The following is a 27,649-nucleotide window of genomic DNA, read 5'->3' as shown; positions in this document are numbered from 1 at the left end:
TAAAAGTTATTTAAATCTAGTTTATACACGAAAAGCTGTTCAAAATACAGTATTAAGAGGCAGGTTATAGAACTTGAACAAATAGTCATCTTGCTGGGTACATTGTAAATAAAATATTAGTGGTTATTTCTGGAAGGTGGAATTAAAGGTATGTTGGATGTTTTTATATTTATATTGTCTATGTTTTATATGTTTAAAAAAAAACAACAGGAAAAGCCTCCCAACATGTACAGATCATGTTTTAACCTGTCAAGATTTAACAGTGATAAATTAATGAAAGTTATCAACGGTGTCTTAGAAATGGCCCTAGACAGTGAAATCAAGAAACCCGGATAGCAGGATAAAATTTGCTATTAATCTCTCCTGCTGCTGCTGCTAAGTCGCTTCAGTCGTGTCTGACTCCGTGCGACCCCATAGATGGCAGCCCACCAGGCTCCCCTGTCTCTGGGATTCTCCAGGCAAGAATACTGTAGTGGATTGTCATTTCCTTCTCCAATGCGTGAAAGTGAAAAGTGAAAGTGAAGTCGCTCAGTCATTTCTGACTCTTAGTGACCCCATGGTCTGCAGCCTACCAGGCTCCTCCGTCCACGGGATTTTCCAGGCAAGAGTACTGGAGTGGGGTGCCATTGCCTTCTCCAAATCTCTCATGGGACCTCCTATTATGAATGGAGACTTTATCTCCAATCCACAATGGCCTTGTAACTTGTTTTAAGCAATGGAATGCAGCAGAGGCAACACTATAAAATTTCCAATCCTAGGTTTTAAGAGGTATTACAGCATTCACCATTTCTCTTCTGTTGACCTGGAGAGCCCCGTGAGAAGAAATCTGAGCTAGCCTACTTGTGGACAAGGAACCAAATGGAAAAAAAAGAAAAAAAGCCCAGCAAACAGACAGCACACACTGCCAGATATGGGAGCGAAGCCATCCTAAATCTTCCAGCTCCCTCCCAATCAAGCTACCAGATGACAGCTGCTACAAGTGACCTCGGGCAAGCACGGTGGAAGAAACACCCAGCTGAGCCCAGAACAAACTGCTGACCTACAAAACCATAAGCCAATATACATACGGTTGCCGTTTTAAGCCATTAAGTTCTATGATTTATTATGCAGCAATAGATGACTAACTTACCCATCAACCACACAGCATACCATTAATGTTTGGAATGTACTCTTCTTACAGATTAATTTATCCTCCTAAAACAAAAGATTATACTGTACATACTAGTTCTGTGATTCTCTGACACCTTTGAAATGGGAACACATGCAGGGTCTCTTGGTCATTTTCGATTTCAACTCAGACACACAGGGAGAGAATGGAACATTTACATTCTTTATACAAAAATTCTGTGTGCAGCTGTGGGCTTTTCCTCCAAAGACCAAGAACCTGGATGCAGTTGACTTGAGGGAGGTTCTTGCTCCTTCATCAGTGGATGTGAGGATGCTCAGCCTCACAGGTGTCCCAGAGCAAGCCCAGGAGAGATAATGAAAAAAGTAAAACCAAGTTCATGACCACCACCCACCATTTTAACACCTCCACCAGTAATGGTCGTGATAAAAGTCAACATTTACTGCGGGGTTGAGCACATGCTAAAAACGGACTGGAAACAGCTGAGAAGTTAAGAATGTGTTGGAACCAGACGCCTTGTCACTTCCTGTGTCACCCTGAGCTGGCTACTTTGTCTTTCCAAGCTCAGTTTTCTCAACTGTGAAATGGAGGTAATAACAGTGATCTATCTCCTCGTGAGAAGTAAATGAGATACGTGTAAATATTTAGAACAGAGCCTCGCACACAGCAAGGGCTCAATAATTAGTAGTTTTCTGTACTAAGTAACCAACATTTTACAGGTGCCATCTCATTTAATTTAATCCCCACAACATTCTATGGATGAAGAAGTAAGAGGCCGGGAGGCGAAAGAAGGTGCTAGGAAGCGGCACAACCGAGTTTCAAACTCACATGTTTCTCCACTGCAGTAGCTAAACCCTTGAGCACCATGAGGCATCACTTAAACCAGCCCCCTGTGCAGGAACAGGCCCCGTCTCTTCACAGCCTCTGATCACAGAGTCACCTCTAGATCAGAGCTGAAGACCTGAGGTTCAGGATGGCCTCAGAGATGAATGCAATGACCACAATGTGTCAGACACCCGTGCTGCGGTTCCCACAATTCTCTGAGCCATTACTTACCAGATATTCTAACACTGCTTGATCTTGTCCAACTACATTCACTGTGTTACTATTCCATCACAGGCAGTAAGGTGGACTCCCTCCTTCCCCTGATCATTCTGGTTATGAAGTTATCCAAGTACAATACACTGTACAATCATTTTACTATAACTTTATTGATTGTGATTTTAGAAAAGTAGAAGCTTTTATGTTGTTCAGTCGCTAAGTCGTGTCTGACTGTTTGCGACCCCCGGCCTGCATCACGCCAGGCTTCCCTGTCCTTCACCATCTCCCTGAGTTTGCGCAAATTCATGTCCAGTGAGTCAGTGATGCTCCCCAACCATCTCATCCTCTGCCGTCCTCTGCTCCTTTTGCCGTCAACCTTTCCCAGCATCAGGGTGTTTTCCGATGAGTTGGCTCTTTGCACAAGGTGGCCAAAGTATTGGAGCTTCAGCCTCAGCATCAGTCCTTCCAGTGAATATTCAGGGTTGATTTCCTCTAGGATGGACTGGTTTGATCTTCTTGCTGTCCAAGGGAATCTCAAGAGTCTTCTCCAACACCACATTTCAAAAGCATCAACTCTTTGGCTCTCAGACTTCTTTATGGTCCAACTCTCACATCTGGACTTGACTACTGGAAAAACCATAGTTTGATTATACAGACTTTGGTCAGCAAAGTGATGTCTCTGTGTTTTAATATGCTGTCTAGGTTTGTCATAGCTTTTCTTCCAAGGAGCAAGCGTCTTTTAATTTCATGGTCGCAGTCACTGTCAGCAGTGCTTTTGGAGGCCAAGAAAATAGTCTGACACTGTTTTTACTTTGCCCTCTTCTATTTACCATGAAGTGATGCTTTTTTAGAGACCCTTTAAACCTATTACGTTTTACAGAGAAAATAATGAACTTTTGTCCAGTCAGCTGGCTAGTAAAAATGACTGGAACCAAAAAGATTTTTTTTTTTTTAAATTTTTAAACTTTAACTTCTCTACAGGAAGATGGAAGTGAAACAACAAGTGAGTTTAACCCACAGAACTGCTCAGCTAAGTTTAGTTCTACCCAAATTCAGCTGGGTAATTTTGAAAACAACCACTTTCTCAGACTCAGAGGAAATGGTTAAGCAACCTCTGAGAAGCCATTTGTTCTTGCACTGTGGTACATGTTTTTTTTTTTTTAATGAGTCCTTTTTAGGTAATAGAACATCGTAACATTGTCCAAGCACCCATCAACTAAAATAAAAAGTCTACAAGATGCTACAAGTTATTATTCTAGTCTAGATATCCTTTCCTCCCTTTAGCACAATGAGAACATATTTCTTAAAAATGAGTTTTTACATTTTACAAGAAAATGAATTCTCAATACTTTAAGCCCAAAGAGGAATATAAAAGTCACTGAAAGAAAGGGATAAGCTGACAGTTTAAGACTGAGCCACATGGTTTCATCCTGATCTCAGACAAAACAGAGATCAGATATGACTGAAAAATTACATTTTTAGAGAAATTTCTCATGTCATAATTGTAGTTGATTTCTTGAAAAAAATATATCTGCTTTTTCTTTTTTTCCCCTGTAGTACTAGTTGAATCCTGGTACAGAAAAACATGATAACTAGGGATGAGAGAATCTATAATTACTAATACACATTTTCTGGCTAAGTGATGAAACATTACTAAATTTTTTTTTAATTTTTTTGATGCAAATATTTCTAATACATTTTGCTACTTTCTTGTCCTCTTACAAAGACCAGATACAATATATGGTCATCCTTAGGGAAAAATGACTGCATTGAAGCTTGATGGGAAATAGAACTCAATGTCCTGGATGATAAAAGTGCCTTTATAGGAAATGATACCCGCATACCTCATCATTTGGCCAATTTGCTCAAAAATGCATTTCAATTAACAACAAAGTTTACAAGAAATCACACTCCATAGGATTTTTTTTGAACTTATATTTTAGTTTTGTTCATTGAACCAAGTTTCACTGCAACTGTTTACTCCAGCTATTTTTTAGGGGATTAAAAGTTCAGCTGAAGGTCAATATTAATTATGATTCTCATATCAGACAGTAAACATTTCTTAAAGGTAAACAGAAATCATTCAATCTGAAACAGAGAGAAGAATTGAGAAAAAAAGTGAGGAGTGCCTCAAAGGCACAAAAGAACTAACACACATGTAATTGGAGTCCTAGAATTACAGGGGGTGGGGGGGGAACCCAGGCAAAATAATTATCCAAAGAAACCACAGCCCAAAACTTTGTAAATATGGTGAAAGACACAAATTTACAGATTCAAGAAGTTCAATGAACATCAAAAAATGTTTAGCCCAAAGAAAACCAAGCGAATAAACTGCTAGAACCAAGTGAAGGAAAAGCTGAAACTAGCTGGAAAGTAAAAAGTTACATATTACACATAGAGTAACAACAATTCAAATACAATGGATTTCTTAACAGTGAAGACCAGAAAATAATAGTCTTTAGTGTTTTTATATACATGGAACTATTATGTATGTTTGTGCAATATATATGATACATATGTGGGCTGGAAGAAGTACAAGCTGGAATCAAGACGACCAGGAGAAATATCAATGACCTCAGATATGCAGATGATGCCACCCTTATGGCAGAAAGTGAAGAGGAACTAAAAAGCCTCTTGATGAAAGTGAAAGAGGAGAGTGAAAAAGTTGGCTTAAAGCTCAACATTCAGAAAACTAAGATCATGGCATCTGGTCCCATCACTTTATGGGAAATAGATGGGGAGACAGTGGAAACAGTGTCAGACTCTATTTTGGGGGGCTCCAAAATCACTGCAGATGGTGACTGCAGCCAAGAAATTAAAAGAAGCTTACTCCTTGGAAGGAAAGTTATGACCAACCTAGACAGCATATTAAAAAGCAGAGACATTACTTTGCCAACAAAGGTCTGTCTGGTCAAGGCTATGGTTTTTCCAGTGGTCACGTATGGATGTGAGAGTTGGACTATAAAGAAAGCTGAGTGCCGAAAAATTGATGCTTTTGAACTGTGGTGTTGGAGAAGACTCTTGAGAGTCCCTTGGACTGCAAGGAGATCCAACCAGTCCATCCTAAAGGAGATCAGTCCTGGGTGTTCATTGGAAGAACTGATGCTGAAGCTGAAACTCCAATACTTTGGCCACCTCACGAGAAGAGTTGACTCGTTGGAAAAGACCCTGATGCTGGGAGGGATTGGGGGCAGGAGGAGAAGGGGACGACAGAGGATGAGATGGTTGGATGGCATCACTGACTCGATGGACATGAGTATGAGTAAACTCCAAGAGTGATGGACAGGGAGGCCTGGCGTGCTGCGATTCATGGGGTCGCAAAGAGTCAGACACAACTGAGTGACTGAACTGAACTGATGTTACATATATTACACAAATATATCTATACCTTTGCATAGATTAGAATCCAAAATACATAAGAACTCTTACAATTCAAAATAGCGGGCAAAAGATCTGAACAGTCACTTCACAAAAGAAGATGAGCTATGTCCAAAAACAAAACAAAACATGCAAACATGCTCAACTACACGCCATCAGTAGTCACCAGGGAAGGCCAATTAAAACCACAGATATACCATTACATACTGATCGGATTGGCTAAATTTAAAAGGTTAGTCACACTAAATTTTGGCAAGGATGTGAAGAATAAGCATTATCATACACTGCTGATGGAAATGTGAAGTGGTAAAACCTGTTAGGAAAATAGTTTGCAGTTTCTTAAAAAGCTGAAATGTACAGCAACCAGAAGACCCAACCAACCAAATCTTAAATATTTACCTGAGAGAAACAACAAATGTCTACATAAAGACTTGTGCTTCAGAAATCAAGGGAGACTTACACTAACCCCGAACTGGAAACAAACGTCCATTAAGACCTGAATGGATAAACAAGTTATAATATAATCCATAAGATGGAATAAAAAAATGAGTAAAAATAGGCCAAAAAAGGCAAAAATAAATAAATAAAAGGGAACAACTGATATTACTTGGATGAGTCTCAAAATAATTACGCTGAGTGAAAGAGCCCGGGCTAAAACAACAGTGCGTGGTTTCATTTATGTAAAATCTGTATAGTTCCATTTATATAAAATTCTAGAAAATGTAAATTAATCTATAATGAGAGAAGATAGATCAGTGGTTGCCTAGGAAGGAGGGGAGTATTTTGTTTTGCTTTGACTCTAAGTTTAAAAAATATAACAGCAAGTATCAGCAATATGCACCACTACAGTACTCTGATTTTAATTATACAAAGACCAGTCTGAGAGGCTATTCACTTGAACAATTACTGCACACTCCCATGCCACACTCTAAGTCTTTGTTCCACAATTATCTCTTGTCCACTTACCCAAAGGAATCATGAAGGTCTTCTGTTTAAAATATTCTTGACACTATAAATACCAACACAGTGATGGACTAAATTCTCTATAATGTTAGTAAGTATTTCAAGGTACTTCGAATGAGTGGGTGAGGGATCTTTTACAGAACTCTAGTTCAGTTGGCTTAACTTAACATGTACATGCTTAACTTAACATGATACATGTTTACATCTCATCACAGTTCACCATATGTCTTATTTGTGGAGTAAGACAAGAGAAGACAATCCCCCCTCCACCCATAGGTTTTATTAAGAAATAATTGGCATACATCACTGCATAAATTTAAGGTGTACAGTGTGATGTTTTGATTTACACATATTGTGAAATGATTACCATGACAGGTTTAGTTAACATCCATCATCTCATATAGATACAATTTAAAAAAAAGAAAAAAATTTCTCCTCGTGATGAGAACTCATAGGATCTACTCTCTCAACAACTTTCCAAATATATAGCAGTCTTAACTATAGTCATCACATTGCACATTACATCCACAGCACTTATTTACCTTATAAGTGGAAGTTTGTATCTTTTGTCCACTTTCTCCAACTTCCCCTCCCCAAAACTCCCACCTCTGATAGCCACAAAACTGATCTCTTCGAGTTTGATGTGAGTTTGTGCACAGGGTTTTTTTTTTTTAAGATTCCATATATAAGTGTGATCATACAAAATATGTCTTCCTCTGACTTCTTAGCCTCTAGGTCTATTCGTGTTACTACAAATTGCAGGCTGTCCTCTTTTTATGGCTGAATAATATTCCATTGTGTGTGTGTATACACACATACATATAGGTACATATATTATATACATATATAATACATACATGTGAACACACACACACACACACACACTCCGCAACTTCTTTATTCATTCGTCCACAGAAGAACATTTAGGTTGTTTTCACATCTTCACAATTATAAATAATACTGCTATGAACAGGGGTGCAGATATTTTTTGAAGGGCAAGACAGTTTAAGTAGATCAATCCTAGTCATTCGCAGCCCCAAAGAACCCAGAGGGAAAAAGAGTGTGGATTCTAGTTCTCTTAAAGGTCTAGATCATTTTCTGGCAGGACAGGCAGGGGACAAAAGCTTTTCTAACATTGAATAGATCAGGACAAGTAGGAAAAAAATAATTGAACTTACAAACTTACAGGTCTTTAATTCACCAAAATTAAAATAAGTCTAAGAATTCATCAAAGGACTGAGAAGACAAATGATATATCCACATTATTGTATGCTGGAGGCAGAAGGTTTTGTGAAAGAGACAGCTTGTTAAAAACCTGAGTGCCCATCAACAGACAACTAGTTTAAGAAGATGTGGTGGATACACACACACACACACACACACACATACACACACATACACACATACATACACACATACACACGCATATACACACACACACATATGTTACGTAGTCATAAAAAAGAATGAAATATTGCCATCTGCAGCAACATGAGTGGATCTGAAGAACATCATACTTAGTGAAGTAAGTCAGACAGAGAAAGACAAGTATTACATATCACTTACATGTGGAATCTAAAAAATAATACAAATGAATCTATTTACAAACCGGAAACAGACTCACAGACATAGGAGATGAATTTACACTTACTGAAAAGGAAAAGGGAGGCAGGGAAGAGGGATAAATTAGGTGTATGGGATGAAGAGACACAAATGACCATATAACACAGATAAACTACAGGATTTACTGTATGGCACAGGGAACGACACTCGGTGTCTTATAATAAACTATGATAGAAAATGATCAGAAATGTCTATATATGTATATGTATACATATTGAAAGACACCTGCTCCTTGGAAGAAAAGTTATGACCAACCTAGACAGCATATTAAAAAGCAGAGACATTACTTTGCCAACAAAGGTCTGTCTAGTCAAAGCTATGGTTTTTCCAGTGATCATGTATGGATGTGAGAGTTGGACTAGAAAGAAAGTTGATCACTGAAGAACTGATGCTTTTGAAGTGTGGTGTTGGAGAAGACTCTTGAGAGTCCCTTGGACTTCAAGGAGATCTAACCTGTCCATCCTAAAGGAAATCAATCCTGATTATTCATTGGAAGGACTGATGAAGCTGAAGCTCCAATACTTTGGCCACCTGATGCAAAGAACTGACTCATTGAGAAAGACCCTGATGCTGGGAAAGATTGAAGGCAGGAGGAGAAGGGGATGACAAAGAATGAGATGGTTGGATGGCATCACCGACTCGATGGACATGAGTTTGAGTAAACTCCGGGTGTTGGTGATGGACAGGGAGGCCTGGCGTGCTGCAGTCCATGAGGTCACAAATAGTCGGACACGACTGAGTGACTGAACTGAACTGATCTATACATATATAACGTAAATCACTTTGCTGCATACAATATTGTAAATCAACTATACTTCAATAAATAGACATGTCTGATAGGAACTAATATATGTAAAATGACTGCTCTAAGTAGAACATCAATGTTTGGCAACCATAAAAAAATAACAAAAAAGTCATTTTTATTTTTTAACAATAAAGAAGAAAACCCTTCAGGTATACACACAAAACAGATTTTAAAAATCAATGATTATTTTTAAAGCTAATTTAAGAATTTTAAGTAATTTTGTGTCTTTCTGAGTTTACAACCATCCAGAGATGAAATAAATGACTGTAGAATACTCAGGTAACAAAGGCATCTTGATGTGTGGTTTGTCAGATATGCCTGGCTAGGTCATTTCCTTCTCCTGTGACCTAAATCTATCTTAAGAAACTCACTGCCCAATTCCAATAGCTCCACTTTCTACCTTCTGTGGGTTCCTAAGGTATTCCTCTCCAATCTCTATAAAAGACAGGTTTCACATGTAGAGTAACAGTTCTCAAGATGTGGTACGGGTACCGCTGCGAATTTCTGATACTCTCTCAGCAGGTCTTCAATGGCAAAACTATTTTCATAATAAAATGTTATTTCCATTTTCACACTCATTCTCTGATGAGTGTACAGTAGAGATTTCCCTAGCTTATATGACACTTTATATAACACACTGAACACAGAAGCCAATCTAAAAATTCCATTGTATTCTATTGTGCCTGATATTTAAAAAAATTTGCAACAATGCAAAATAATGCCTCTCACTAATATTTCTGCTTTGGAAAATTAAAAATGTTGCTTATGTCAATATGTAAAAGCTTTTCATTGTCATTATGAAATACATTAATATTTTTAAAAAAATCTTTCAGTGTTAATCTCTAACACAGTGAATATTGAGAGACATAATCCACATAAACAAAAGCTCTTAGGGGTCCACAGTAATTTTTTAGAGTATAAAAGGGGTCCTAGACTAAAAGTTTAAGAAGAGTAACACTGCCTTAAAGATAAAAATATCCCCAAACTCTTCAGACATCTTGCATCTTCAAGCATGCAAGTCGCAGTACACTGTTGGAAAAAGCACATGGAGTAAACACATAAAGTAAGGAAAGTAAGTACAGAAGGTCTGAATCACTCCAAAGGAGGGCAGGAAGGGACATGGAGTTGTAGACCACCCTGGATTCCTGGGTCTCAAAGAAATAAAAATAAAAAAATCTTGAATTTAACTACATATGCTCATTTGAGCACCCTCAGGCAGGAATGTAGCCTTTAATAATCTGTCCCTGTGAAAAAAACACAGTCTTCTTCACCTGATGGTATACAAGATGATATAAAGCGAAGGCAGCCCGTGATGGACTGAGCATTTCCTCCCCCGTCCCCAGTGAGATGCGTTGGGAGACAGGGCCTTTAAGGAGGGAATTAGAGTGAAACGAGGCCACGGGAGCAGGGCTGAAAGGACTGGCATTCTTCTAAGGGGGAGGCCCAGAGCTCGCTCTGTACATGCAGAGGAGAGGCCACGCGAGGACACGGCAAGGAGCCACATCTGCAAGCCAGGAAGAGCCTCTCACCAGAAACCAACCAGGCGGCACCTTCCTCTTGAACTCCTAACCTTCACACTCAGAACACTTCCGCTAAGCTACCCAGTTCGTGGGATTTAAGACACCCCGTCTGTGGTGCCCTGCCTCTAGATTCTGTTTCCATATAAGCACTCCATAAATATACTGAGCGAGAGGATGAAAACGGGAGATTTTTTTTTAGGGGGACAGGAGACACGGAATACATGTCTGCACAGTTCACACACCGTAACTTATGTTATGCGACCAATAAGGAGATGTTGAAGTGCTGCTCTTCTCAAGATGTCGCCTACTTTTCTTTTTTCCTTTGATTAGTATCAGGACAGAAACAGCCACACTTTTTCCTACTGGTTAGTGTCAGGTCTAAAACTCACGCTTTCATATCTCAGGTCACCCCGTAACTTGCTCAAACCGTTAGCTGTTATGTTAAGAGAGCCCCACCTCTCAACGGCTCTAAGACTGACAGCTATGACATGGTTTCACCTCCTTCACTCTTTCCATAAGGGTCACAGGAAGGCTTCTGCAAGACCCGCTCATGCCTCTTACCAACTCCCGGAAACTCTTTTTTTTTTAGGTCAAATCTAACCAGCTTGGGAATGGTTTCAGTGGCTCTGTAACGAAGGGCAGGTCGGTCAGCAGCCCCTACAGCCCTGCAGGAAAAGAATCTGATTTAACTGAACCCCTGTGGTCTCCATCCACAGCAACTCTCCAGCTGCGAGAAAGGCCCAGCAGATGAAAAGGATGAGGCAGGCAAATGTTGGATCAGTCTTAAATTTTGACTTTGAAAATGCTTCAGAGTAAGAGACTCCCTGCCTCTCAGCATCGCCTTTCCTCAAACACAGAGACCGTGTCTTATTCGGCACTATCTTCCCTGCACAAAGCGCCGTAAGTGCTGAAACACGGCAAGTGCTGGAAATGCATTTTACTGGAAAGGGAAGCTGAATGAACATTGATCAGAATATTCAAAAAAACTGACTTGAAATTACTCTGCTATAGAGATATTTATAGAAAAAGGAGAGGCACTGAAATTCAACTTTACTTGAACAAAATTTTAAAAGCCCTCTAAATTAAAAGAGCACAAAGCAAAGTTCTTATCTAAATATTTTAGAGGTAGTCTAATGTAGTATTAGTTTCAGATTAACATTTACTGAGCTAATACATGTGAAACACTATATTAGGTGCAAACTCTAGAAGGAACCAAATACAAGGAAACTGTGTTTTTATCTGTTAAATGTAACTGAACAAGCACGTATGTTCTTTACACAGAATTTGAAATGTGGTTTGAACCATTGAGAAAACAAATCTTAAACAAGTGGTACTTCTGCTTTCATAACACACCTTATGCTTCTTTGAGCATCCCTGGGAATAAATGTGGACTCCAGTAACTTACTCCTGTGGGAAAACGCTATCTTTTTAACCCTGAGGCATCTCAGGGGCAATTACAGCCCACAATGAGGAATACCTCCACACTCTTCCCACGCAGTCCACTCCCGTGGCCACCAAACACTCTAACTACTATTCCTTACATCCTTCACCTTGCTGTTGGATGAAAATCACTACTTTATTTGTTTCAGAAGTTCAAAATATTGTCCTTACCAAAAAAAAAAAAATATTGTCCTTACGAGAAAAAACAAATAAAAACCAGATCTAGAGACTCCTGGCAGGGATGAAGTAAGGAGGTAACTGCCATAATTCAAAATAGATTCTCAGAGCCAAAAGCTGCTGCCAAGTTACATTTAGTTAGCAAAAAATAACAGTAAAATAAGTGTCACAGTCACTAGCAGAAATACAAATTCACTAGTAAAACCAGCTTCTTAGTACGCTTCCTGTGAGGATACATAGCAACATAGGTATGAACTTAAATACATATTAAACTACAGACATCTTTGTTTGCATTCCTGATGTCTGTGATATATACAGGCCTCATTGTCAGTAAATGAAGTTCCCTTATCCTCATCCTAACACTACCCCTTTTGGTCTTTAATTCCTCACTATTTCAACTCCCACCTAATAGATTTAAAATATATATATATATATATATATATATGTATAAAACACCTAAGACTGAAACAAGTTCTACTTGTACGAATAATGAGGTGTTATATATAACATTTGCCAGCAGGAACTGGAAAAACACACCTAAACCAGAATCAAACTAGATGTAGAAATGAACAGGTCTTCTACTCTTAGGCAACACTTCCCCAAAAGAGTCACATATGCATAATAATTGTTAATAAATATGAATTGGAAAGAATCCTCTCCTGTAGTAGCCTCAAGCCTTTAATGTTACTAAAATAAGATGTAAGAAATACATGTTCCCCAATTTTCAAAATCTCACTCTGGCTGGAATATGCCAAGTGAAAGTGAAAGCTGCTCAGTCTTGTCTGACTCTGCGACCCCATGGGCTGTGTACTCCATGGAATTCTCCAGGCCAGAATACTGGAGTGGGTAGCCTTTCCCTTCTCCAGGGGATCTTCCCAACTCAGGGACTGAACACAGGTCTCCCATATTGCAGGCGGATTCTTTACCAGCTGAGCCACCAGGGAAGCCAGGAATATGCCAAACCACCCCCCATATCTTAAACTTCAGTGAATATGAGAAAATGTTTTGAGTTACTGTACATATTTTAGTGTTTTATCTAAAGATATTAAAACCTCTTGGTAACATCCTTAGATAAGAATCAGAGAGCTAGTGAGTGAGAAGCCAGGATTTGAAAGGAGCGGTCTGACTGCTCTTCACTATTACAATATTCTACACAGTAGTCTTACAAAATGAGGTTGATTCACGGAGAGATCTCTAAAATGAAAAAACAAAAGTACAAAACCAAATGTATCTAAGGAAAGTGGTGTGGGATGGGACCTGGCCTTAAAGTCTGAAAGTTTTTGAAGGGAGTAAACTGATTTGTGCATCTGTATACCTTAAAAAAAAAAAAATTAACTCTGCTAGACTATAAGGTCCTCAAGGGCAGAGGCCATTCTGCATTCATAGTTGTACTCCAGCTTTAAAAATAAAGCTTGGAATAAGTAAGCATATGGTGAAGGTACGTGAAGGTATTCATTTCAATAGGGTTATCTTTTTAGGAAGAGAGAAGTAGGGGCGTGTCAAACACAAATTTAAAAAATACTTGTTAATTGAGGCAGTTTAAGACAGTATGCAAGAAAATCTGTACTCAAACATTCATAGTCTTCTCTGATCCACTATTGACTCCCCAGCAGAAGAACACAGCAAGGAGACATGGAAAACTAATTTTGGTTTGTTATATTTTTAGTCTTGGGTGATAAAAATAAGAGATGAAGAAAAACTGTTAGCATGATGTAAACAGGAAAAAATCCAAAATGAAAAAAAAAAGGAAAATAACAACAAAAAATAGAAGACAATCATCAAGTAGCTTTGAACCCCATCACTACCAGGTTTCAATAAAACAGAATTAAGCTCAAAGCACTCATCTTCTACCAAGTTTTTGTACTATATATTTCTGCATTTATTTTCTCTGGTTGCTATCCACAGCAGCAATATAGAACCAAGAGAAAACAAAAAATTTATGATATTGTACAAGGTTATAATAATTACCATTTAGTTCTACTGAAAAGCCAGCACTCAAAAATGTTTGTCAATTCCACATTGGAAATAATCTAATTAAACTACTCTGGCCAGAGGACACCAAAATTGCATCAAGTTATCAGAGCAACATCATAGTCCATGGACTAAAAACACAAACAGTTCAGCATATGAAGAGTATTTAGTTCCTTTATCCTTCTATTTATTATTATGACAATGATCAGATTCACATAAAGATATGCCATTTTGGTCACTTAAAAGTTAGCCAATATCCTTGTGGCAAAAAATATTATTTTAGCTTAATTTTCAATTTTCCTTTCCTTTTCTAGGCTAACTTATTTTATCCTAATATTTATACTTGTATCAAACTTGTTCTCCAATCAAACATAATCTTTATTTTACAAACTATTTCTAAAAATCTTTCCTCATAACAAAGTTCCCACAGTCCTGGACAATCCTCAGGGTACCTCTTTGACAGATTTAGCTAGAAAAAGTAACTGAAAATGTCAAAGATGACTAAATATTTATGCTCATTAATCTCTCAGGCAAAGTCACAAACCTTATAATATCTAAAGTTAAAAAGCTTGCTTTTAATTTCAACTAGCTGGATATTGTTTAAAAAAATATTAACTGCATAATTCCTTATTTTTAAAATGGCATTAGGCATAAGAAACACCTCTGAGTGATTTAACAGAGAATGCATTTTACTGCATGAGATCTGCAGAAGAAATTTATAAGAACTCTAATGTACTTATAAACATTGCCTGTGAGTTAGAAAACACCTCAGTTGGTAAATAAATCTGCTAGACTTGATCTCAGATAGATCTGAACTAATACTTACTTTGTTGATATTTCTCTGAAATATTTTTCCATCAGACTGATAAAACACAAAATAAATGATAGTATCAAATCTATAGCAAAAACTTTGCCATGAAAATACAACTTACCGAGGATTAGTTTGATTATCATTAATCTATTTTTTTTAAAAAAATAGTGATTAACCATAAATCCGGGACTGAAACCACATTTTTTTCTACCAATAGTCACTGTCACTTGATTATCTGTCAAGAAAAGATTCTATGCATGAGTTCTTCAAGTCTTTACCTCAATAGCATCCAGCTGTAGTGAACAAGCATACTCAAGGCTAGCCACACCTTAGTGAACATTCGGTTCATTTCAGTTCAGCTCAGTCACTCAGTCATGTCCAACATGCGACCCCATGAATCACAGCGTGACAGCCCTCCCTGTCCATCACCAACTCCTGGAGTTTACTCCAACTCATGTTCATCGAGTCAGTGATGCCATCCAACCATCTCATCCTCTGTCGTCCCCTTCTCCTCCTGCCCTCAATCTTTCCCAGCATCAGGGTCTTTTCCAATCAGTCAGTTCTTCACATCAGGTGGCCAAAGTATTGGAGTTTCAGCTTCAGCATCAGTTCTTCCAATGAACACCCAGGACTGATCTCCTTTAGGGTAGACTGGTTGCATCTCCTTGCTGTCCAAGGGACTCTCAAGAGTCTTCTCCAACACCACAGTTCAAAAGCATCAATTCTTCAGCGTTCAGCTTTGTTACAGTCCAACTCTCACATCCATACATGACTACTGGAAAAACCATAGACTTGGCTAGACGGACCTTTGTTGGCAAAGTAATGTCTCTGCTTTTTAATATGCTGTCTAGGTTGGTCATAACTTTCCTTCCAAGGAGAACTGCCTTCCTACATAGACCTTCCTTCCTACATTGAATTATTCTTCTGTGTGCTTCCTCTAAACAAAAAGTTACTAACCTCTGGGAAGCCTGTATGAATGCTGATGGAAGTGAGGTTGCTGTTTTAAATGGCAGTGCATTTCTTATTTCCCCAAACGTTCAGTCTGAATTGTTTTCTTAATCTAGGCATCAAATCTACATACTAAAAGGACAGTATCAGTGGCCCAAAAGGTTTAGGTACTAAGCATTTAAAAAGCAGAGAAACTACTGCTAAAAGTATAAAGGGAAACCAGCCCAAACCTATGGGCATCAACTTGATATATCCAGGATACACTAGTTCTTCCCACCAAGCCCCAGTGGCCTTACTTAACCCTTTTGACAATTATGGGAAACCAAGATGATTTATGGGGAAATTAAGAAGAAACTATATAAATGTAATACTACTTCTGTCTTCAAATCACACTTAGGTCTCCTTAATCACTCCCACTAAACTCCATTTCTCCATCAAAGAGAACTCTGAAATGGTGTAATGGTGTTGAGGTGAGGAAAATTCTAATAACTAGTTTAAATCTTATAACGATTTCAGCTGTGAGGAATACCAATCCTTCCTGCCCACCAGAAATTTCCTCTATGGCACCAAATGACATCTGAGGCAGTTGTCTGGGAAACAGACAACCACAGACAACAGGGCTACCACACAGACCTGGTCATCATCTGCTTGTGAGATCCAGGGAGCAAAGAAGCACGCCCAACCCAGAGAGGTCCAGTTCTCTCACTGCATTTCCCATTCTCCCATCCTCCCAGCTTACAAAGCTCTCTCCCTTGTAGAAACATCGAACGCCTCCTTAAACACCCTTCCTCCCAGATCCCTGGCTTTGGCCTCCCCAAATAGCACAGAGGCCTGGAGAAGATTCTTGACCATCTAATCCCGCCATCTACAGAAGTCCAGACAATTGGCTGGAGTTCTGTTTTGATGACCACACTCTTGAACTATGTGGCAGAAATGCCTGGGAGGACACTCATTAAGGAAAAGAACTTCAGAGAGTCTCTGACAGTTGAACTTGATTCTGCATCGTTTTTTCAAACTGCCTTGGAAGACTAAATTTTCTTTATTTGGAAGTGATTTCCTCCCAGTTTTTTTAGATGTGAAGGTCAGAATTTTTTCTTTAATTGATTCATTGTTTACCATAAGCATCGGAACAAACGTGAGACAAAACCAGTCAATAAAGAATAGTGACTGCCACCAGGATCATCCCATGGTGGGTCAATGAGTCAGTAGCTTTCTTTATAATTTTTCCTCCTTGAGATCTGAAACATTCAGGAAAGTGAACAGTACTAACTCACAAGCAGTTGTGACTTTTCTGACTAGGAAAGAAAAATACACAGTATGATTAAACTCATGGCAAATATTTTCTATCTCCTTTCCTAACTCATGGCAAATGTTTTCTATCTTCTTCCAGGGCCCTCAAGTGCCAGCCTTAACTCATTCATCCCCTCTCCCCTCGATTCCTTTTGTCCAACCAGACCCACCTACTTCACCTTTCCAACCCCAACTCTTGTCTTTCAGCCTCACACAAGAGTGTTCTACTCTCCTGAAGAGATTCATTTCTAAGCCAAAGACTTGCAGGCTCAAGGTATTGACCATTTTGCCTTTTCGATTCCTCCTTGCCTTAAATCTCCATATACCGCTCATCTTCATGACTAATTCTCCTATGTCCCGATTTCCCCCTTAAGATTTTTGGAGTCAGAGTCTTACAGGCGCTCTTACAACAGTGAATCAGGTTACAGGGGAATCCTGACTACTCTTTCATAGACACAGGAACCCATATCTATTGCACAGAAATACCAGGGCGATGAGCAGCCTTCCCTATAAAGACCTAGATAAAAACGGAGCTGAACTACCGTGGGCTCCAGAATTTTCCTCATTCTTCATTCCTAGTTTTCTGTGAATACTCTTAAAAGGTACAAATCCAGGAATTCAAATTAAAAAAACAAAAAACATGGTTTCTCAGGTCGAGCCAAAATTATGGAAAGGTGTAGTAGGATTAGCTCCAGCTCCAACCTCCTACAGTTTTCAAGACATGAGGTAACTAATTAACAGAATATGACTGCACTGTCCTCCTCACTTACCTCAAGTGCCAAGAACTACAGGCCTGATCCAGCTCCATCCCAACTTCTGGGGTAATTCTGACTCTACCTCTCTGTATTTCAATCTCCTAATGTTTTCACAGAGAGGGTCAGAATGCTGCTGTTTCCTAACAGGAGTGTTAATCAATAGAAATGTAAACTTACATCTGACAAATGTTATATCAACAGGTTATAAACACAATCATACACAGAAAAATACGATCTTTGACAATGTGGTCACAATATTCTTCGGACTCCAGAGAAAGTGTGAAGAAAAAAAAAAATCTCTTTAAGAGTTCTTGCCTTGAGGAAGTTAACTTCTATACCTCTAGACCAGAGCTCTCTGGATCACTTATCTAGACCATCTCTAATCCTGAAAGCAAAACGGGGTGTGGGGCGGGGAGGGAACAAAGCCTTTTAAAATCTTATTCCAACCATTGTTCAAAACTAGTGAATTCCGTGACCTTCCCTGGTGGCTCAGTTGGTAAAGAATCTGCCTGCAATGCAAGAGACCATGGCCTGATTCCTGGGCCGGGAAGATCCCCTGGAGAAGGGAACCGGAACCCACTCCAGTATTCTGGACTGACGAATCCCATGGACAGAGGAGCCTGGTGGGCTACAGTCCATGGGGTCACAAAGAGTTGGACACGACTGAGCAACTTTCACTTTATTTATTTAATAATTAGAAAACTGTCCCAAGTTTTATTGATTTAACTTATATATACTATCATTTTCATATTAGTATGAAAACAAAACTAGATTATTCCATTTCTTTTCTCTTATTGAGGTTCCGTCCAGTTGAGCAGTCATGTCCAACTCTTTGCGACCCCATGGACTGCAGCACGCCAGGTCTCCCTGTCCATCACCAACTCCTAGAGCTTGCTCAAACTCATGTCCATCGAGTCGGGGATGCCATCAAACCATATCATCCTGTCATCCCCTTCTCCTCCCATCTTCAATCTTTCCCAGCATCAGGGTCTTTTCAAATGAGTCAGTTCTTCGCATCAGGTGGCCAAAGTATTGGAGTTTCAGCTTCAGCATCAGTCTTTCCAATGAATATTCAGGACTGATCTTCTTTAGGATGGACTGGTTGGATCTCCTTGCAGTCCAAGGGACTCTCAAGAGTCTTCTCCAACACCACAGTTCAAAAACATCAATTCTTCAGCACTCAGCTTTCTTTAGAGTCCAACTCTCACATCCATACATGATTACTGGAAAAACCATAGCCTTGACCAGGCAGACCTTTGTTGGCAAAGTAATGTCTCTGCTTTTTAATATGCTATCTAGTTGGTCATAGCTTTTCTTCCAAGAAACAAGTGTCTTTTAATTTCACAGCTGTAGCCACCATCTGCAGTGACTTTGGAGCCCCTCAAAATAAAGTCTCTCACTGTTTCCATTGACTCCCCAACTATTGCCATGAAGTGATGGGACTGGATGCCATGATCTTAGTTTTTTGAATGTTGAGTTTTAAGTCAACTTTTTCACTCTTGTCTTTCACTTTCATCAAGAGGCTCTTTAGTTCCTCTTCACTTTCTGCCATAAGGGTGGTGTCATCTGCATATCTAAGGTTACTGATATTTCTCCCGGCAATCTTGATTCTAGCTCATGCTTCATCCAGCCCGGCATTTCACATGATGCATACAAGTTAAATAAGCAGGGTGACAATATACAGCCTTGACAGACTCCTTTCCCAGTTTGGAACCAGTCTGTTTTTCCATGTCCAATTCTAACTGTTGCTTCTTGACCTGCATACAGATTTCTCAGGAGGCAGGTCAGGTGGTCTGGTATTCCCATCTCTTTAAGAATTTTCCACAGTTTGTGGTGATCCACACAGTCAAAGGCTTTGGGGTAGTCAATAAAGCAAAAGTAGATGTTTTTCTGGAACTCTCTTGCTTTTACAATGATCCAGTGGATGTTGGCAATTTGATCTCTGGTTCCTCTGCCTTTTCTAAATTCAGCTTAGAAAATCACAGCTAAAACTGCGAACATCTAAAGTTCACGGTTCATGTACTGTTGAAGTCTGGCTTGGAGAATTTTGAGCATTACTTAGCTAGCGAGTGAGATGAGTACAATTTTGCAGTAGTTTTGAACATTCTTTGGCATTGCCTTTCTTTGGGACTGGAATGAAATCTGACCTTTTCCAGTCCTGTGGCCACAGCTGAGTTTTCCAGAGTTGCTGGCATACTGAGTGCAGCACTTTCACAGCATCATCTTTTAGGATTTGAAATAGCTCAACTGGAATTCCATCACCTCCACTAGCTTTGTTCGTAGTGATGCTTCCTAAGGCCCACTTGACTTCACATTCCAGGATGTCTGGCTCTTGGTGAATAATCACACCATCGTGATTATCTGGGTGGTGAAGATCTTTTTGTACAGTTCTTCTGTGTATTCTTGCCACCTCTTCTTAATATCTTCTGCTTCTGTTAAATCCATACCATTTCTGTCCTTTATTGTGCTAATCCTTGCATGGAATGTTCCCTTGGTATCTCTAATTTTCTTAAAGAGATCTCTAGTCTTTCCCATTCTATGCTTTTCCTTTATTTCTTTGCACTGATCACTGAGGAAGGCTTTCTTATCTCTCCTTGCTATTCTTTGGAACTCAGGATTCAGATGGGTATATCTTTCCTTTTCTCCTTTGCCTTTCACTTCTCTTCTTTTCTCAGCTATTTGTAAGGCCTCATCAGACAACCATTTCGCATTTTTGCATTTTTTTTTCCTTGGGGATGATCTTGATCACTGCCCCCTGTACAATGTCCTGAACCTCTGTCCATAGTTCTTCAGTCATTCTGTCTATCAGATCTTATCCCTTGAATCTATTTGTCACTTCCACTGTATAATCATAATAGGTCTCCCCATCCTGTTCTTCTGCCATCTTGATTTAGGATCTAGCATTAACTGATAGCATGTTTGTGGGGCTTCTGCTAACTGGGCCTAGCAGAAAATCTACTTGTAAACAGGCACTACAAAAATGGTGTCTGCCTGATTCCTGAGAAAGAAATCACCCTTCTTATTCTCTATATGATAATTTCTTTATAATCAATCTTTCTGGTTCTGTCTCTATCAAGCTGAGTTCTCAAGAATCATCTACAGATAAATAATAATCACTGGTTCTAATAGTTTCTAAAATATGATATTTATCTTGTCTCAAGATACCTTTTTGGGGAAGTTGTTATGTACAGAACTTTTCCACCTCTGCTTTCCAGTTAACAGCTGGACTGGTTTCTAGTTACAGCCTCGACCTTATACTACTAAGTGATGTTAATATTTGAATCCTATATACTCCTATTTCCCTTAACTGAAATAAAGATTGAAGACAGAAAAGTAAAAGCAGAATCTAACTTATATCCTATCATGTGAACTATTATCTTCCATTGTAAAGTAAACTATTGTAAATTATTATCTTCCATTTTTTTTTTTCTCAATGTGGTAAGTTATTTCAGAACAAAAAAATATATACATGAACACAATGCAGTAAGCTCACATAGATGAGCTTTGATAGATGCTAAATAAAAAAAATTTTTTTAAACAAATGCATACCTACAGGATTGGAGTAGGAAATAGCAACCCACTCCAATATTCCTGCCTGAGAAATCCCATGGAGAGAAACCTGGCAGGCTATGAGGTCTAAAAGAGCTGGACATGACTGAGCACACACAGGCACATACCTAACAGGATAACTGCTATTTGTAAGATTAAAATGATGAAATCACAATTTTATACTGCCTTATAATTCATGAACATCTAATTTATTATCCACACTTCCCATTTTGGAAGTTGGGAAATACTCTCACTTGGAAGCCAATCTGAAAACAAAAATAAGTTTTATAAAGATAGGGAAGTCCCCCTTGTTAGACTACACACCAGGATGTAGTATTAAAGTGATTCTTGGGGGCTTTGGGAAAAATACCGTGTTTAAATTGTTTTCAGTGCTGGGGCTTCAAAATATCAATGCTTTTCCACCCTCCGGAAATTTACATTGAGCCATACAACAAACTAGAAAGCATTTAAAAATAGACACACACCCACACATATGAAATTTGCTTATCTAGTAAAGTTCTCAAAAGCTCCCTTCTGATGAATACTTTTAGTATGCTAAAAATGAAGTGTAGATTCCTAGACCCAACTTCAGACCTTCTGAATCAGATCCTGAGGATGAGGTCTCTATCTACATTTCTTAACATAAATTTAAGTTATTCTAAAATGCCCTAATCTTATGTGCAAGTGAGGACAAATAAAACTAGGTAGTCATCAAATAATTACTTGCCCTAATCTAGTGAAAGTGATGTCGCTCAGTCGTGTCTGATTCTTTGCAACCTGGTGGACTGTAGCCTACCAGGCTCCTCCGTCCATGGGATCTTCCAAGCAAGAATACTGGAGTGGGTTGCCATTTCCTTCTCCAGGGGATCTTCCCGACCCAGGGATCAAACCCGGGTCTCCCACATTGCAGGCAGACACTTTACCCTCTGAGCCACCAGGGAAGTCCCTGGACACTTATCAAAAGACCTGCAGAGTTTCTGTTTTTGGTTTGGTTGGTTTTTGGTAATACAGCAATCACTACTTCTGATTAGTTTCACTTCTACCTAACAGAACATAACAGCTGCTACCAAACCAACCTTGAGCACTAGTCCAGCTCATTCCTCTCCCCATAAAAAAAAAAAAATCCAAATATCCAAAGCCAGACTGGATGTCCTGTCTTCAGCATAATAGTCAGCAGTCCCCACCAAGGGCAACACCAAAAATATCTCCTGAGCCAAATGGAAATTCTTGGCAATAACGTAAGCCCTTTCTGGAGATGTGCATATTAAATGGATTGCAGCAGTGACAGGTTAACATAGGCCGGTCATCAAATAAATCCATTATCAAGTAGAGAGCAGGGTCCAAGAAAAATGATCCATACCAGCAGCAAGTTTTGACAGAAAACATGGAAAGCAGAAAAGGCCTAACTGGAATAGATGAGTATTGGAAACCAAATTAGCAAAACAAACTAAATTTGCCTTCTTTACAAATTTACCTCTTTTCAGGGAGTGAAATCATTGACAAGATTTTAACTGAAAGATACATGACCCCGACTTATTGAAACTTTTCGATAAGCGCTCACACCTCTCTCCACATATAGAGATACATGACAAAGTGTAAGTGGTGACAATTTTATTAAAAGAGAATGAATGTGTAACAAAAGCCCAGGCCAAACTTGATAAACCCTCCAAAGATAAATTCTATGGGTAATGAAATATTCTGCACCATAACACTGAGACCTATGAGAGAATTAGATGTACATATTCTTTGCACTCAAAAGGATTAAGTACAAAGATAAGTGTACTCTCCACTATATCATGTCTTGTTTGAAGACACTAGAAAATTCTACAGCTATTCTTCAAAAGTTCTGAAATAATGAGTCTTCCTTAAACCCGAAAAGCACCTCAAAGTGCTAGGACCTAATTTCTTGTTGAGGCTTCCCTGGCGACTCAGTGATAAAGAATCCGCCTGCCATCTAGGAGACCAGGGTTTGATCCCTGGGTAGGGAAGATCCCCTGGGCAAGGAAATGGCAACCCACTCTTGCATTCTTGCCTGGGAAATCCCGTGGACAGAGGAGCCTGGCAGGCTACAGTCCCCAAGGTCACAAAAGAATCGGACACAACTTAGTGACTAAACCAATCAACCAATTTCTTGTTGACTTAAATGTTAGTTTGTATCCCCCTTGCTAAAGGATGCTAGATAAGGTTCCAAGGAATAATTATTACATTAACTAAAATGATATGCTGCTAAACTATCTCCAGCACAGACTGAAAATCTGGAAGACAGGAAAGGATTAGAAATCTAATTTCCTACATGAAAGTTGAAGGACTGCTTCTTTTTTATTCTCCTCTCTGGGACTTTTTCATTGCCCTCCCAAATATGACAATTTGCAAATATTCACATCCAGAGGAACATATTCTAAAACTATTCTAAGATGGGAGAAAAGGCTCCAATTTTAAGACTTGAGAATGTACTTTAATTCTGTAGGCACAGGTTCACCAAATCAGCTAGCAATAATCTTAACCAAATGGGTGACTCAGCCTTGTTGAGAGGAGTTTTTTGGTTTTGTTTTTTTAACTTAGAGAAAACTTCACATTTAAAATCCTACAAACATGGAAGCTCCAAGCTTTCTACCTAGAACACAGGCTAAGCCTTAGGATACCCACTGGAAAGGATTTAAGAATCTGTATTAAACATACTTTATACCAAAGTACTGGATGTTCTCTAAACTTTCTTTTAGCTCAAATAGTCCTTATTTTTCTTTGCCAACTTTACCAGACTACTCTTAGAGCCTTAGTAATTACAAATAGAACCTGAATGAGAAAATTCAGAATTAAAGCTGTCATCATTAAACCTAATTAAACAGTACAGACAGGGATATGGCAGTAGAATAAAGCACTCTGAATTAGGGACAGGGAGAACATAATTAGTAGTTCGCAGTCGCAGGCATGAAAGAGCATACAACAAAGTCTGGCTCGGGTCTGGGGCATAGTGGACAATGTCTCTGTCTCCCGGGTGGCAAGAGAACCACCCTAACAGAGGCAGACTCTGCCTTCTATTAATGCGACAAACTCTCTACCTTAACCAACCACCCGCAGGAAAACACATGTCCACTAGGAGAGTGAACTCTCCCATTTCAGCGTGAATTCTCCCTTTCTGGCAGTTTTCCTACTTTCTGTCCCCAAAAGGGAATCCAGATACTCAACACCGCAAATTGAAAGGCATCTCACCCCTACATGGCACTTGTGGTCCAAACAAAAGCCATGGTTTTAAAAGGAGGGTGGGATGGATTCGTTCCCTTCGGTCAGTTAAGGGCTGTGGCTGTTAGCCGAACCTCCTGCAGCTCCGGCTTTGGACTCTCGCCTTAAGTCACATTGTGATATCACCGTGACGGCCCCTTGATATTTAATGAGTCTCGACTGAAAATAAAAAAAAAAGACCGATCTTATTGGGAGCCAGGGAGAGGAAGCTTGAACCTCCTGCGGAATGCCTCCGCAACAGACGGGGAGAGCGGCAATGCGGGCTGGAACCTCCCCGGCTCCCAGCCGGGGTGATCCAGCTTTTCTGCAAGTTTTTCTCTACCTTCCACTGAATTAACCTAACAAGCCCCCACCCCCCACCCAGCCCTACCTGGAAAAGTCACACCGCCAACTCGCCGAAGGGCAGGGGGGGGGACAGCTCTGAGCGCGCCACCCAAGTTGAGGGTTTGACCGCCCTTTAACCCTTCCCGCCCCAAAGCCCACTCTGCACCCGGGGCAAACCCAAGCTCTGCCAACTTTCCCGGCCGCCCCCCCTCCAATGCGCACCACAGCCCAAACTTTGCAGCTCGCCCACCTGGCTGCGCAGAGGAGCGAGGTGTCCGGGACACCGGGTGTCCCCACCGGGACGGGCGGTGGCGCTGACCTTCACGCCAGCAACCCGGCCCCCGACCCCCGAGCCTGGCGATCGCCGCCTCCCGCCCCCTCCCCCGAACCTCCGACAGCCTGCCCCCGGGGCCCCTACAGCAGCACCCCCCCACCACCTCACCGCAAAACCTCTCGCGGGAAACCTGCGCTGGAGGCGGCTGCAGCTCGCCCTCGCGTGTCACGACTCCCCACGACCCTCTGGGCCCCGGGAGAGCCCGGCTCCCAGCTCCGGCCTCCCTCCCGGCGCCTACTCACCATTGGTGAAAGGCTCCATTATTTGCGGCCCCCTCTGCCCCGGGCCGCGGCTCCTGAGAGCGGGAGCGCGCGAGCTTCCTCCTCCGAGAGCTCCGAGCGGCCCCGCGTACTGAGCATGCCCGGCGCGGCGCCCAGGGCTGCCAGGGAGGTGCCGCGAGGGGCGGTGCCGCTCCGCCCTCTCTGGGATCCGCCACTCCGGGTTTTGCAGGCAGCTGCAGAGAGAGCCCGGGCAATCTAGGCGGGGCGGCTCCTGGGAGGGGCGTGTCCAGAACAAGCCCCGCCCCAGGCAGGAAGGCAGGAGGGCAGGTTCGCACTCTAGTTCTCTCCGGTTCAGCGCTCCGAACCGCGCTCAGTCCCTTTAAAGCAAACGGGATGGTCTGTCGCGTCTGGCAGGTGTCCCGGCTCTAGACGCCGGTACCCCGGCACCACGCGCGTAACACATCGCTCCACGGAGTGGACATTCCAGAGATGGGACGAGAAACACAGGCCACAGAAGAGGTTGAAATACACGCCCCCCTGTTGAGCCTTCAGTTAGGGTGATGGGATGCAGACCCAGTGGGGTCGCTGGTTCGGATGGCTGGGTGAGGACAGAGACCTGGGTGGGAGGTGGCCGCTGGCGCCGAGATCTGAAGGCAGAGTAGGTAGCAGGCTTCGGGTGCAGGGATCTCCGCAGACTGCCCAAGCTTCGAGTTTCCCCGGGGGTGTCCAGCTCCCTTCGGCAAGGCTCCAGGGAACAGGCACTCTGGGTCGTCTCCGTAGGCTGCTCGCTCGCCGCATAGTGGTCCCAAGCGATCGGTGGCGGAGACTCAAAGGGGGGCGACCGCCGGGGGCGGGCGACCGCCGGGGGCAGGCACCCGGGGTCCTGTCCCCGGGGGGCTAGCGGGCCTGGGGGCGCCGCCTCTACCTCCCGGTGCAGGCAGATGACAAAACGCGGCGCTGGATCCGCCGGGGCCAACTGGCCCCGCAGGATGTGGGCAGAAGGCCTGGCCCCGCGGAGCCTTAAATCAACACCTGGCGGGGCTCCGCACCACCACCACCACCCCCCAGGGTGTCGCCGTTGCGGCCGGGCAGGGAGGAGCTAGGCCCGAGAAACGGAAACTCCATCGGTCGCCACCGCTGCCCGGCATCCAGCGCCTCAGCAGCCTCCAGCAGCCCCCCAGCCATCATTGTTTCCGGCGTCAAACCCCGGGCAGGGCCGGCGAACCTTTGGGGTGGAAACAAACGGGGGAGCAGGGGGGTGGGTTGCGCCGTGAGCCCCGGGGAAGCTCGTCTGGGCCCCCGGCTTCTTCATCCCTTGCTCAGAGGGCGCAACGCCGCCACGGCGCGGAGATCGCAGCCCTCCCAGGGCGCGGCCACCGCCTCCCGTCCCTCTTCCCTCCTTCCCCCAGCGCAGCCCTGGCCCCAGCAGCAACTTGGCTCCCGCGACGCCTCCCGGCGCCTGCCAACTGTCACAGGCTCTCCTCCGAGGCTGTCAACAGCAGGGCGTCGCGTGCAAACAAGCTGGAAGCGAGCGCAAACAGCCTGGGCAGACGGGGACGACCGCGGCGCTGTTTGACCCGAGTGGGAATTTAAAAATTAGGTTTCCAAGAAGTAAAAGCTGCGTGCAATTATTGTATTTTGCAAGTTTCATTTGAAAGTGTTGATCGTATTAAATCGCTCAATTTCGCTTTAAAACCTCCTGTGGATACCAACGACACTTAGAATAAAATTGAAACTCTTTGCCTGAACTCTGGGACCTCATCTCCCAACTGTGCCCACGATGCTTTGCCTACAGAGGCCCTTCAGGCTGTTCCTGAAAGTCGCCAAGTTACATCAAATCATTCCCGTAACGCGTTCCTCGTGGATGAACTGTTCCTTCTGCCTTGTGCTTTTGCCTGCTTGTTCCTTCTTGTCTTTCAGTGCTCAACTCAAATGTCATCTCTGCAGAGCTCTTCCCTGGCCCCCCAACGGAAAATAGGTCCAAACATGATCTGCCGAGTAAAGACTGAGCCCTGCTTTATTATCTTCACAGCACTGTCTAAAACAGTGTTTTTGTTCCTTCTTTCATTATTATCAATCTCTGCAAGCGCCAGGAAGACAGGGTCATTACCTTCATAAAGGGCAGGATCCTAA

General features: G+C 41.7%; 1 protein-coding gene and 1 long non-coding RNA gene across 3 annotated transcripts in view; one reads left to right on the top strand and one right to left on the bottom strand.

The window, feature by feature from the left end:
• Window positions 1-25,730, bottom strand: part of LNPEP (leucyl and cystinyl aminopeptidase) — a 99,722-nt gene extending 73,992 nt beyond the window's left edge. Inside the window, exon 1 of one of the 2 annotated variants that reach the window (XM_020875453.2) lies at window positions 25,538-25,730. In XM_020875453.2, the coding sequence (XP_020731112.1) occupies window positions 25,538-25,556 (19 nt within the window). In that variant the 5' untranslated portion in view covers window positions 25,557-25,730. Of the gene's footprint in view, window positions 1-24,607; window positions 24,776-25,537 lie in introns of those variants that run through there. The other variant, XM_020875454.2, reaches the window with a different exon arrangement.
• LOC139034471 (uncharacterized) lies at window positions 25,724-27,264 on the top strand. The gene is made up of 2 exons (XR_011487016.1): window positions 25,724-26,035; window positions 26,926-27,264. It is a non-coding gene; the product is annotated as an uncharacterized lncRNA (long non-coding RNA).
• The last annotated feature ends 385 nt before the right edge of the window (window positions 27,265-27,649 follow it).

Source organism: Odocoileus virginianus, chromosome 3, assembly GCF_023699985.2.
Source record: "Odocoileus virginianus isolate 20LAN1187 ecotype Illinois chromosome 3, Ovbor_1.2, whole genome shotgun sequence".
Classification (NCBI taxonomy): Eukaryota; Metazoa; Chordata; class Mammalia; order Artiodactyla; family Cervidae; genus Odocoileus; species Odocoileus virginianus.
The sequence above is the reverse complement of the archived record's forward strand: the minus strand, read 5'-3'. Positions and strand labels throughout refer to the sequence as shown.